This window comes from Sphaerodactylus townsendi, linkage group LG15 (assembly GCF_021028975.2).
Source record: "Sphaerodactylus townsendi isolate TG3544 linkage group LG15, MPM_Stown_v2.3, whole genome shotgun sequence".
Classification (NCBI taxonomy): Eukaryota; Metazoa; Chordata; class Lepidosauria; order Squamata; family Sphaerodactylidae; genus Sphaerodactylus; species Sphaerodactylus townsendi.
This window is the reverse complement of record NC_059439.1, coordinates 5,035,811-5,049,873: the sequence shown is the minus strand read 5'-3', so window position 1 is coordinate 5,049,873 and position 14,063 is coordinate 5,035,811. Positions and strand designations below refer to the sequence as shown.

The window sequence follows — 14,063 nt, the reverse complement described above, 5'->3', positions numbered from 1 at the left end:
TCAACTGAATACAGAGTCTCATTATTGAACAATCCAGGGGCACGACATGGGTGAACCTTGCTCGGTGTATCAAAATACTTTGTCCTGGCCCTGCAGTCAGACCCATTGCTCACCAGCTATGATATTTCTTGAGGCAGGTGTCCTAAGGGTGCTCTCAGATGTAGGCAAACCGGCTCGCTCCCAGTGGGCACAAATGCCGCCCACAAGCGCGGTTCTGATAAGTTTGGCCCCCTCCTTGTATATCATGTGGCAGAACATGTTTTTGAAGGCTTCTTGGTTTGCTATAATGTTCAAATCCAGCAGACAAGATGCAATTGAAGCTTGTCTTGTCACTCCCAAGTTTCTAAACCGCAGTGGAATTTCAGAGGGGTCGTGGGCAATCTCCAGTTTACCCAGATGCCTGCATTTGATCATTATGGAAGAATAGAGTCATGGCTTCTGAATGCAGAAAGCCTTCAGTCATGCACTCAGTGCGTGTGAGATTGGGGAATACCTACGCAACGTGCTCTGTTCACATCTGTAATAGACCAACCTGTCTCACATTTGAACCTAGCCTTTGTAATCGCAGCTACTTGCGTGTTTCTGCAGTTGGGAGAAAAGGCAGGAGGCAGCCTCAATACCACCTGGGGAAAAAAAGAAAGCAAATTAGCTGCTGAACAGAGGAATGCGACTTCTCTTTTGTCTCTCCTCCAATCCTGCCAGGTCTCTTCACAAGAAAACCCAGCTTTAACATCTTTGTAGGGATTTTCCCTGTTCAGCTCCGTTATTTCACACCCATTACAGGGCTTGCTTGGTTACAGAACTGGGTCTTTATTAAGTATAGTGTTTGCAGGCCTGTACTGGTCCTACTTTGCAAGCTGCCACCTGGTGTTCAGTTCTTTATGAGCAACACTGAGAACTGCATGCTGGGATCTGTAGTTCTTAGGGGCCATTTTAATGTTCTAGTCCCCTATTCATAACTGCATTGGTGAGTGGCAGCGCTTTCCTGTTGTTTCCTTTAGGCCCTGAAAAAAAGTTTTTATTGCATACGCTTTGTTGGGGAAAATCTACGCTACATTCAACCATTGAACAGGGCTCTGTTGTAAATATGTTACCATTAACTCATGCATGGCTGGTTGTATTATTGTAGCCAGGCCTGTGTATTGTAGCAAATCATTTTAACAGGCAATTGACAGATTTAAAAGCTTTCTATGATTGATAGTGTGCAAAAATTGTAAGGTCTGGGAATTTTAGTTGCATGCAGGCTGGAAAAAGGGCATTGCCACCACCAGATCTAATTAAAAAAAATGTTATTCTTATTATTAATCATAATAATGTATCGTAAATTCATTTATAGTCCAGCTTTCTCAGTGAGACTCAAGCCTGACTACAAAGTATGATAAAAACAATTCAGACTGCAAAGATCTCTAATGAACAAATAACGCAGTGGGACTAGGATAGAAGAACTAAAAAGTGTTTTTTTGAAAAGAAAACTGTCTTAGGGGAGCCAGACAGTCAGTGTAGGAAAAGAACCGTTTCAAGCGATAAAACTTTAGACCGCTTGACATACCAAACTGAAGAGAGGATCACAAAGACAGAAAGAAGACCATAAATTGCGGTAAAAGTGTATGCGTGTGTATATGAGATCATGTACAATGAATACTGCAATACCATGTAATGCTTTTCCTCACCAAAAAAAACCCCTCCTCCAAAGCTGATCTGTTGTTCTGTGTTTCTGATCCTTCATCAGAACGCCCTCTGGAACGTTTCTGTTTTGCACTTAAATGTACAGCTGAGAAGGAAAGCCAAGAAAAAGAGGAAATGGTTTTCTAACCTTCTCAAAAGCATTGCAGCAGTGTCCCTAGGATAAACTGCTTACTTGAGAGCTCTGAGATTCCTTAATATAAGAACAGACCTACAGCGTACAATACAGTACAGATGCCTTTGCAGAACCACTCCTTGGAAGCGGAAGATTTTGTGTTCAGTGAGCAGCAGTTTACAGAAGAGGTGAAAATAACTTGTATAATCTGTTCCACAGCAAGACGATAGTTTGGTCAAGTTACATACAGCGATTGAGAAAATTGTATGCTTCCACATTAGAATATAGTCCCAAACGAATGTGAGAATTATCATTTAGTTTTACGTGCTGCCTTTGTCAAAACCATTGTTTTGTGCATTATTGAACATGATACATACAAGAGCATTTATGCCAACATGTATTTTTACTTTCAAACGGATTTGGGGGAGCAGAGCTAGGTTAGCACTAGGACCCAGACGGGAGCATTCTACAACAAAGAAGGTCCCGAATGCTTTGTTCTGTGGTGGAAAAAATATGCAGTCTTACTATAACCTTTCTTGGAACAGAGCATAGTAGTAAATGACTCTGGTTTGGCTAATCCCTTTGACAGCTTAATCTGGTTTTTTGTACGGTTTTTTTTTTCTTTTCTGAAGTCATGACATCCTGTGTATTATCTTCAGTTAATAGCTTGAGATATAGCATTTCATAGGAACCACAAGGAATGGCATCTGAAGAAATCAGTATTGGCACATCTTTTAAACTCAAATTCTATATGATACTGATAGCAATTTTTTAGAAATTAATGCGTTTAAATTTTTCTCCTTTTGAAAGATGCTGTACCTATAGTTTTATGTTTTAATGTTAATGCTATTTACTAGTAATATTCATTGATGATGAAAATAATACATTATAAAGAATGTGAATAAGTTAATCAAAACTAGAGGAAGGACCAATAATAATAAAACCAGGGGGCATACATTGAAAATGCTGGGGGGAAGAATTAGGATTCATTAAAGGAAACATTTCTTCACGCAACGCGTGATTGGTGTTTGGAATATGCTGCCACAGGAGGTGGTGATGGCCACTAACCTGGATAGCTTTAAAAGGGGCTTGGACAGATTTATGGAGGAGAAGTCAATCTATGGCTACCAATCTTGATCCTCCTTGATCTGAGACCAGGTACTTGGGAGCAGCAGAAGGCCATTTCTTTCACATCCTGCCTGTAAGCTCCCAAAGGCATCTGGTGGGGCCACTGTGAGTAGCAGAGTGCTGGACTAGATGGACTCTGGTCTGATCCAGCAGGCTTTTTCTTGTGTTCTAATAACCATTGATGTTCTAAAATAGGCGTACTTGGATCAAAGATCGTTTATGTATTATTTATTTGTTTGTTCCACTTATATATAAGTGGGGGGACCCAGGAAATTATAGGCCAGTCAGTTTGACATCTGTTCCTGGTAAATTAGTAGAATCTATCATTAAAGATAAAATTATTAAACATGTAGAAAAGCAAGACCTGCTGAGGAAGAGTCAGCATGGCTTTTGTAGAAGCAAGTCCTGTCTTACAAACTTACTAGAGTTCTTTGAGGGTGTAAACAGACATGTGGATAAGGGGGAACCAGTGGACATTGTCTACTTGGATTTCCAAAAGGCCTTTGACAAAGTTCCTCACCAGAGACCGTTGAGAAAACTCAGCAATGAAGGAATAAGAGGGGAAGTCCTCCTATGGATTAAAAACTGGTTGAGGAACAGGAAACAAAGAGTGGGTGTAAATGGGAAGTTCTCACAATGGAGAGATGTCGGGAGTGGTGTCCCCCAAGGGTCCGTATTGGGACCAGTGCTCTTTAACTTATTCATAAATGACCTGGAAGTAGGGGTGGGTAGTGTGGTGGCCAAGTTTGCAGATGATACCAAATTATGTAGGGTGGTGAGAACCACAAAGGATTGCGAAGAGCTCCAAGCGGACCTTGATAAATTAGGTGAGTGGGCTAAGAAATGGCAAATGCAGTTCAATGTAGCTAAATGTAAAGTGATGCACATAGGGGCAAAAAATCCAAACTTCACATACACGCTACAGGGGTCAGTGCTATCAGTCACAGACCAGGAAAGGGATTTGGGTGTCTTAGTTGATAATTCCATGGGAATGTCAACTCAATGCATGGCAGCTGTAAAAAAGGCAAACTCTATGCTGGGGATAATTAGGAAAGGAGTTGATAATAAAACTCCAAGGATTGTCATGCCCTTATATAAAGCAGTGGTGCGACCACACTTGGAGTACTGTGTTCAGTTTTGGTCACCACATCTCAAAAAGGACATCGAAGAGATAGAAAAAGTGCAGAGAAGGGCAACGAGGATGATTGAAGGATTGGAGCACCTTCCTTATGAGGAGAGGCTGCAGCGTTTGGGACTCTTTAGTTTGGAGAGCAGACGTCTGAGGGGGATATGATTGAAGTCTATAAAATTATGCATGGGGTAGAAAATGTTGACAGAGAGAAATTTTTCTCTCTTTCTCACAATACTAGAACCAGGGGGCATTCATTGAAAATGCTGGGGGGAAGAATTAGGACTAATAAAAGGAAACACTTCTTCACGCAACGTGTGATTGGTGTTTGGAATATGCTGCCACAGGAGGTGGTGATGGCCACTAACCTGGATAACTTTAAAAAGGGCTTGGACAGATTTATGGAGGAGAAGTCAATCTATGGCTACCAATCTTGATCCTCCTTGATCTCAGATTGCAAATGCCTTAGCAGACCAGGTGCTCAGGAGCAGCAGCAGCAGAAGGCCATTGCTTTCACATCCTGCATGTGAGCTCCCAAAGGCACCTGGTGGACCATTGCGAGTAGCAGAATGCTGGACTAGATGGACTCCGGTCTGATTCAGCAGGCTATTTCTTATGTTCTTATATCCTAAGAATGTGAATGCTCGGTGAGATTTATAAGATGCTCTATGTAATAAAAACATAATTGAGCTGTTCTTCAGAGGCCTTTTGTGGATTTGCAGCTAAGATTTACCAATGATTTTTTTTAAAAAAATAGCCATTTAAGTAATTGATTAAATCAGCTCAAATATCCAGTTGGCCTGCTAAGCATTAACTGGTTAACAACTAAAAACCTATTGCAAATGGTGCAAATTCCTCTAGAGGGAATTGTAATATGTCTAAACATCAAAGCTGACATTTGCAGGTTCCTTCCTACCCTTCTATCTGTTCCTAGATCGTTGGACCCAGGAAGACATGTTGAACCTCTTAGAATGCATGAAGAACAATTTGCCCACCAATGACGGGAGCAAATTCAAAACCACCGAATCCCACCTGGACTGGGACAAGGTGGCCTTCAAGGACTTCTCTGGTGATATGTGCAAGATGAAGTGGATTGAGATCTCCAATGAGGTAACCACTTGTTTCATGTGGCAAGGTCCGTCAGGTGACCTTGCTTTCCATGAGAAGTCATGCTATAGGTGGGTGGGGCTAGCCACTGACTGAAGTGGGATTCTCCGATCCAATCATTTTTACTGCTCTGCCGGAACAATTGTACAGCTTATCTCCCTGGTACCTCTCTCTAGATTTCTAATCAACTCTTTATCAAATTTCTCCCTGTCTTCTCTTTCAATGCCCTCCTCTTTTGCAGACGACAATGCTTTTACTAGATCCTATATTTTTTTCTTACAACTTGTTTCCTTATAATCCTTTTTCTCTGTTGTATGTACAGTGCAATCCTCAGGAGAGTTACTCCAGTCCAAACCCATTAATTTCAATGGGATTAGTTCAAAGTAGCTTTGCATCAGATTGTGCTGTTAGTCTTCAAATTGTAGAAGATAAGTGTTTCAAGAGGAAATCATTTCGAGACATTCTGTTTCTAGCTGTGAAGTCTTTCTGCTTCAACACCAGAGGGTTTGAAGGGCAGCTCCTAAACAAAGCTGCGAAATAAAAATTTATTTGCATGTTTCTGACAAACTGGCCTTTGAGAATGGCTTTTTTGCTGCAAAAAGCAGCTGCCCCACATTAGAGAGTCACATGATCTTCCTTATATTGCTGATTTAATGTTGCAGTTGACAAACGGTCCCAGATAAATGTCGTAACTATGGTAACTAAGTAAGAGTCTTGTCTGATGATAGATTTAGCAAATGAAAGTAAATTTGTGTGTTGCAACAGCCTCCATTTAATTGCCTTTTAAGAGAGATTGAAGGAAGTATCAGAACTTTTGATATAAACTGTCACTTGTTAGGGGAAAAATTAATCTCGAGTTTTTGTTTGTTCCTGTATATTCAGAACTCCTTCAGAGAAGAGACAAGTGTGTCTTTGAATCTCAGTCCTACTGATTAAAATTGACCTTTGCAGATTAAATAAATGAAGCTGTAGTCGATTTATGATTCAGTCCTGTAAAGTGTTAAGCCTGCTGAGGACCTCACTGTGGATGGCCAGTTAAAACAAGCAGCTGTAGAAATGATTGGGGGGGGGGGGGGCATTTTGTCATGTTCTTCTTTCCCCAATTTCTGGTTCTCCCTGCAGGTGAGGAAGTTTCGAACTCTGACAGAATTGATCATGGATGCTGAGGAACATGTGAAAAACCCCTACAAAGGCAAAAAACTGAAGGTGGGTGTGGATTCATTAAAGGGATGGGTCTGCGAGAAGACTTTCTGCCCCGAAGGCACCAAATTAGTATTTTTCGCTCTGTTTCCTTGGTACTACATGGTAGGCCAGTATTTCCCCTAAGCATACTGGCTGATTGAGCCATCTTGTCTTTCTTTCTTCAAACCCACCTGTGCCTTTGAGATTATAATCAACATCGGAAGGATTTCAAAAGAAACCTTTCCCCGATTTGTGCCACTTCATATTTCATTCACTTTCTCACAACAAAGATGCTGACATGTCTGTGTATTTTGAAACATTGTTGCCACTTTTTGTGTGTGTTGGAAAGTTTCACTATGAGGGTTGTAGTGTCCTTTTTGGCCATCAAGTCACAGCTGCCTTATGGTGAGGGTATTCAAGGCAAGAGAGGTTCAGAGGTGGTTTGCCATTTCTTGCCTCTGCATCACAACCCTGGTGTTCCTTGGAGGTCTTCCATCCAGATACTTGCCAGGGGTGAGGTGGACAATGTATGGCTGCTCCAAGATCACCCAGCAAGTTTCCATGGCAGTGTGGAAATTTGAACTTAGATTTCCCATATTCTAGTCTGACACCTTCAGCATTACGCCTCAACCCGAGCTAAAGTGAAACAAAAACTAAGAAATGCACCAGTCCAAGATGTTGAAGTCTGAAGCATTGGTCTTCAACCCATAGACCCCTTGTCGAACCATGTTTTTTGCTGGTTTGTGGAAGGACCTCCTTTGCACATTTACTGAGAACATTAAGGCGGAGAGTAGTGATGATCCATTCACAGACAGCCAGCATGCTGTAGTACTAAAGATCAGTGGTCTCTAATCTGGAGAACCAAGTTGGATTCCCCACTTCTCAATATACGTGGCGGACTGTTATCTGGTGAACTGGATTTTCTTTTCCCACTCCTCCACATGAAACCTGCCGGGTGACCTTGGGCCAGTCACAGTCCTCTCCATACTCTCCCAGCCCCACCGGCCTGTTGTGGGGAGAAGAAGGGAAGGAGTTTGAGTCTCCTTAGGAGAGAAAGGTGAGGTGTTAATCTGAACTCGTCTTCTTCCTGACCTTTGACCTGTTCCTCACTACCGTACACTCACTGGTGTATTCCCTGTCCTGTGGGGCTGCTGCCCACGTTCCCAGCCTTGATATTCTGCCAGATCTGATTTCTGGCTCCCAGTCGTTCTGTCCCTTCTGGCTCCCATGCTTCTAATTTGGACCGTGCCTCTGATTTGAAGGTGGCAAACTCCAAGCAGCAACTGGTACAGAAACAAAACGGGGTTGGGTTTCTCTGGTCCAGGGTGTGGGCATGGCAGAATTGCCTCCCCCTCAGAAATGGCTGACTAGGAAGAGTAGGAGCAGGGGATCCTGCAGAGATGTGGGGGATGGCTAACTTGTGGGAAAGGTGCTCTGGGCAAGCATGAATTACTCATTTCTTTATCCCTGACATCTGAAGTGCTACATAGTGAGTCATGATTTTGGCTGTTCTCCTCAGTGCATGGTGAGCTGCTATTCAATGCCAAGGATCAGGGGTGCATAAAAAACTGCCCGTTCCAGGTATTGCTCCACAGAAATTGGCCTGTGGCAGTAAGACAGAGGTGTGCCTCCTTGTAAGTAGAGTTCTGTAAGAGTTGTCCCATACATCAAGAGACTGTCATCTGGAGGATTTCCCACCATACTCCAGTGCCCTGGCTTACAGTCGTTTGAACCCTGGTGGTCTCAGTTCCAGTCTTTTCTCTTGCAAGGATCTCTGTGTTTTCTCTGTTCTACGTTGTTCCCTGTAGAGAATTACAAAACTTACATTCAAATTGATTTAGCATACCTTCTTTTTGAAGCTCTTTTTTGCAAGCGAAGGGAATGATGATTGGAGTCTAAGGCCCCTTCTGCACATGCAAAATAATGCATTTTCAAACCACTTTCACAACTGTTTGCAAGTGGATTTTGCTATTCCGCACAGCTTCTAAGAGCACTGAAAGAGCACTGCGTGTGCGGAATGAGCCTAAGCTATATTTTGACTGTGGAGGTATAATACGCTACTGTGGAAATAATCTTTTTCAAGTCTCACACATTTAAAAAATAAAAATAGATGGGAAGGTGGCTCTTTGAGCTAAAATTAAAGATGTGTCTAAATCTAATTTAAAAATCTTTAATCTTAACTGATGAAATGTCACATATACAGATTAGAGAGCTGGGCCAAAACAAACAAAATGAATTTCAACAGAGATAAATGTAAGATACTACACTTAGGCAGAAAAAATGAAATGCACAGATATAGGATGGGTGACACCTGGCTTGACAACACTACATGCGAAAGGAATCTGGGAGTCTTAGTAGACCACAAACTGAACATGAATCAGCAGTGTGATACGGTGCGGTAGCCAAGAAAGCCAATGTGATTTTTGGCCGTATCAATAGGAGTATAGTGTCAAGATTGAGGGATGTCATTGTACCGCTGTATTCTGAAATTGGTTAGACCTCACCTGAAATATTGTGTACAGTCTGGGCACTACAGTTCATATTGACAAGCTGGAACGGATCTAGAGGAGGGCAACCAAAATGGTAAAAGGTCTGGAGTCCATGCCCTATGAAGAGAGGCTTAGGGAGCTGGGTATGTTTAGTCTGGACAAGCGTAGGTTAAGGGGGGACATGATAGCTGTGTTTAAATATTTGAAGGGATGCCATGTTGAAGAGGGAGCAAGCTTGTCTTCTGCTGCCTCAGAGACTAGGACACGGAGTAATGGATTCAAAGTGAAGGGAAGAACTTCCTGACCATCAGGGCTGTCCAGCAGTGGAGTTCACTGCCTCGGAAAGTGGTGGAGTCTCCTTTGGAGGTTTTTAAACAGGCTGAATGAATATATGTCAGGAGTTCTTTGATTGTGTGTTCCTGCATTGCAGGGTGTTTGACTTGGTCTCTTCCAACTTATGATTCTATTATTCTAATTCTATCTAATTCCTAAGTGTGTTCCCACCTTATAGAACAAAAGATAATCACCTCAAAATGGGAAGAATCTCTGGGATTTTTTTTTTACAGGAAAATCTAAGAACTTTAAAAATTGAAGAGTTAGCTTCCCCCCTCCCCAAATTAGCAGTGATTTCCATTCATGCAACATAGGGAGGGGGACCTCAATTAAACAACATTGAGATTGCTATACCAACCCTAAATGGTTTGCAACAGTGGAGGAATGGAAGTGGAGCAGGGACAAATAGGAGAACAGTTAGAAACTTCAGAGATAAGAGGGTGGGAACAGAGCACCACCAAGGGGAAGGGAGGAGCAGGCAGGGGGAGGGAAGAGAAGTCTGGATGGGTTGGCAGGCAAGGGAGTAACACCACACCAGAATCAGATGAGCATCCTGCTGAAGATGGAGTTCCCCTGCCTGGGAGTCTCTGGCTTGTGAAACTATTTCATGAAGTATCACGTCTCCTCTCTGTTAAGCAGAAAGCAAAGTTCTTAGCCTTGCAGTTGCCAGATGAAGAAGAAAAGAGGCCGGATGAGTCCCTAGGGACTGACAGGGAATGGTCTGCAGAAGTGCTATGGCACAAGTGGATCCGCTGTGAGCAGGATTGCAGGCAGCCCCTCAGAGAAGAATAACAAACTCATTTTTGATTCATGCAAACAGCAGGCTACCCATTAAAAAGTCAGTGTTCTAAAGCAGGAATTTTTTGAGGACACCACCCCACCCAGCAATTGGATCTGATCAGTGGTGGGATCCAAAATGTTTAGTAACAGGTTCCCATGGTGGTGGGATTCAAACTGTGGCGTAGCGCCAATGGGGCTGGGCGGGGCACAACAGGGCGTGGCCGGGCATTCCGGGGGCAGGGCATTCTTGGGCTTGGCTGTGGCAAGGACGCAGCCGCTGCGCTGGTCCTTGGGTGGGAAACGAATGCACGCACACCGGTGCACCTCCTGCTAGACTGCTTCAAGTTCTGCGTGCTACTGCTGAGAGGAGGGGCGTAACTAAGGCAAAAATCACGTGGCAAAATCACCAATTGGTAACCCCCTCTCAGCACACACAAATAATTAGTAACCTACTCTCGGGAACCTGTGAGAACCTGCTGGATCCCTTCTCTGGAGGGATCCTTTGTAGTTTCTAACTAAGGTAGGGCTGTAGATGATGAAGTGTTAATTTTACTTGGACTTTGTGGGGATTTTCCCCATAAAATTTGTGCAAGTATTTTAAATATAAAATTATAATAATTTGAACAATTAAGCCATGACACTGAAAATATCTCACTGTTTAAGTGCACCATCCAGGATTGCAAAATGATTAACGTTACCTCAAACTGGGAACAGTTAACTTAAAATGACAAAAAAAAGGGCAGGGGGAGACTATATTATCCCCAAAGCCAGCCCTGGAGGATAAAGCCCTTTTGTTTCTCACAGGAGGTTTCCTTTCTTAATTAACTTCTCAGATTCTCACAAGACCGGTCTTAAAAGTTTAAAAGCAACTGACGTTATGAAAATTTGCCTGTCACTTGGATTAATGGTCAGTTAAAGTGGACCCTCCGGGCCTTGTTACAGTTGAAAGACTTGTAGTAACACTGGAAAGATAAAGCCCATAACTGGGTAAATCAGTGGATTGAGGATCTTAGCCCTGTATCCAGTGGTGGGATCCAAAAATTTTAATAACAGGTTCCGATGGTGGTGGGATTCAAACAGTGGCGCCGCCGCACACACACACCTCCAGTCCCTATTGGGCAGGGAGGTTGCTTTAGTAACCCCTTCTCGGCACTCAGAAAAAATTAGTAACCACTTCTAGAGAAGTGGTGAGAACTGGCTGGATCCCACCTCTTCCTGTATCTGTATTGGAATGCCTGGCTTATCAGCAGTTATTGTGCATGGGCTTGTTTTTAGATATTTGGAAACCATTTGTAGAAACTTCTGTCTAGATCCACCATCACTGTTATTACATTTTTGTCTTCTATGCTTATTCTTGAAAGTTTTTCCCATATTTGTTCTTTTTCTTTTAAGGAAATAAAAAGAAAAAATAAGACCATTGTGATGCCCTCCCATCCACTCACTGCTTTTTTTCCCAACAATTTAGGTATATCGATAGTTCATCCTGTGTTAGAGTTGGAATATGGAAAACACCAAAAATGCTTTTGCTCACTTAAATTTTGATAGTTCAATGAGGCGAGAAACAAGCACTGTGCCGTGGGTTGTTACTGCTACAAAAAGTTATTGAGCAGGCAGAATGTTATGGGTCTGTTTAGTTGATTCCATTAGCTACTTAAAAAGTGTAGGGTGCCCTGTTCCAAATGTTTAGCTCTATTCTCTTTCTTAAACCAAAATTTACCATCTTTGAGAAATTGGTCTGTTTGACATGTTATTTCATATTTGTGTGTGCCCCCCCCCCCCAATTCAGAAGCATCCTGACTTCCCCAAGAAACCTTTGACCCCCTACTTCCGTTTCTTCATGGAGAAGCGAGCAAAATATGCCAAGCTGCACCCGGAGATGAGCAACCTGGATCTTACTAAGATACTTTCCAAAAAGTATAAGGAGCTCCCTGAAAAGAAAAAGGTAGGCAACGTTGGTTTTGGAAAGGGCCGTGTGATTATCTGCGAGGTGCAATAAATTTGCCTGCCTGAAGTAACGGGCCTGCCTTGTCTGAGGTGCATCTTTGACATTCAGCAAAAGCCCTGCAAACAGGACACCAAAGACTTATCATCCTCAAAGGACTGCTGTGGAGGAAACCAAGGTTTTGCAGTGTGGGATTGCTGGGGCTGTCTAAAGAAACCGAGTTTGTGGGGGAGAAGCCATTTGTTCCATGAAGAATTTGGGTTGATGTGTTGTTGAAGGCTTTCACAGCTGGAATGAATTGGCTGTTGTGGGTTTTCCAGGCTGTGTGGCCATGGTGTTTGTCTGCAAATCACATTCCATGGCATAGATGCAGACGAAACACCAGGAGCAAAAACTTCCAGACCATGGCCACACAGCCTGGAAAACCCACAACAGCCACTTTGGGCTGATTTCTCTCTCTCTTCTCACTTGGTTTGCATTTCAGGATGCTGCTGCCGCTTTCTACAAAAAGGCCAGGGCAAGAAAAATGCCCCTTTTCCCCAAGGTCTCTGTGCCTGAGGGGGTTAGTTACTAGTGCAGATAATATATTTGTTCATACAGCAAGACCAACCCAAATTATTTGAATTAAGAGAATATTTTTTTAACTACAGTTTTTACTATGGCTGGGAACTGGAAGCGTTTGAACCTTGACTTCCACACCGAGGGCCTGTTTATGTGATCTTTTCTGACATAATCTGCCCCCTGATGCTACCACAGCCTCTTCTGGAATAACAAAATGGCTGCCATGGGCGAGGCATGGTCAACCACAAAATGGCTGCCGTGGGGGTTGGGTCCAACCTCAGAATGTTAAGGCAATTCCATGCTGGCTGGGGCTGATGGGAATTGTAGTCCATAACTTCTGGAGTGCCAAAGGTTCACCACCACTGCCTTAACTGATACCTCCGTCTACTTCAGTAACATCGCTTAACGTAGTGCCAGTGCTGATGGAAGCAGTTCTCATATGTTTCGATGAAGCCTTTGCAAGAATTCCTCCTCAGTGAAGTGCCTTTATCTTGCCCTGCAGTATTTTTAAAATGGGCAAATAGTGGGCAGCACTCCATTCTCAGGGTCATCTCAGCAAAAATCCTGTTTCCGATCTACATGGTAGTCCCATGTACTCATCACACTGGTAGTCCCCACATTGGTAGCACGACTGGCTCCTACATGATGCTGTGGAGGACTGTTCCAACATCATAACCAGAAGGATCGGTACCTTTTCCAGCCCTGTCAGATGTTATTTATTTAGATATTTCCATTTACCCTCTTATTTGCAATGTGATGATGCAGATAGATGTTAGTATTGACTCAATTATGCTTGGGAATCATATACCAAATGGTCTACCTTAAATTCCACATACCCTTGTCGTGAGAACTATCATGGCTTGCAAGAAGGTTCTCCGCTATTTGTATTCCTCGTGCTATAACCAGGGTATCTGTGAAGCCCCCATGACCTAGATACTGCCACAGTTTTATGCAGCTGTCGCTTCTGTGCTAGGCCCTATCTCCTTTGCAGTGAAACTGCACCAGCCTCCAATGGCAGCAGCTATGTCATTATCTCCTTTCTACCCCAAAAATTTGCTGTTGCTTTCTCACTACCATTCATGACGTAACTGCTAAAACCCTTTGCTACTGCTCAGACAGATCCAGCAACTACTGTCATCTATGTAATATAAACTATTGTAATTCTTCCAATTATCATTTCAGTAGTTATTAGTCATCCACTCTTCCAAGGATGTTAAAACACTTTTCTCTGCAATCACTGATAAAATGAAAGAAAAACACAACAGCATGGGCAGGAAAACCTACTCAAGTTGAACAGTTATCATTTGTGTCACCAATTACTTTACTGACATGTCTCACTCCCAGAATTGTCTTTGGGAACTGCTGACCCCATTCTACAACTTCAGCATGGTTAAGAACAGGGGCACTCTAATCTGAAGAATCAGGTTTGATTCCCTGCTTTGCTACTTAAGCTGTGGAGGCTTATCTGGTGAACTAGATTAGCTTGTGCACTCCCAACACATGCCAGCTGGGTGACCTTGAGCTAGTCAACAGTTCTTCGGAGCTCTCTCAGCCCAACCTACCTTACAGGGTGTTTGTTGTGAGGGGGGGAGGGAAAGGAGATTGTAAACCCCT

The 14,063-nt window shown here is 43.0% G+C and overlaps 1 protein-coding gene across 6 annotated transcripts in view; it reads left to right on the top strand.

The window, feature by feature from the left end:
• UBTF (upstream binding transcription factor) overlaps positions 1-14,063 on the top strand; it is a 57,548-nt gene that overhangs the window by 4,761 nt on the left and 38,724 nt on the right. For all 6 annotated transcript variants that reach the window (XM_048516889.1, XM_048516893.1, XM_048516894.1 and 3 more), the window contains exons 3-5: positions 4,990-5,165; positions 6,285-6,368; positions 11,733-11,888. In XM_048516889.1, coding sequence (XP_048372846.1) covers positions 4,990-5,165; positions 6,285-6,368; positions 11,733-11,888 — 416 coding nt within the window. The remainder of the gene's footprint in view (positions 1-4,989; positions 5,166-6,284; positions 6,369-11,732; positions 11,889-14,063) is intronic.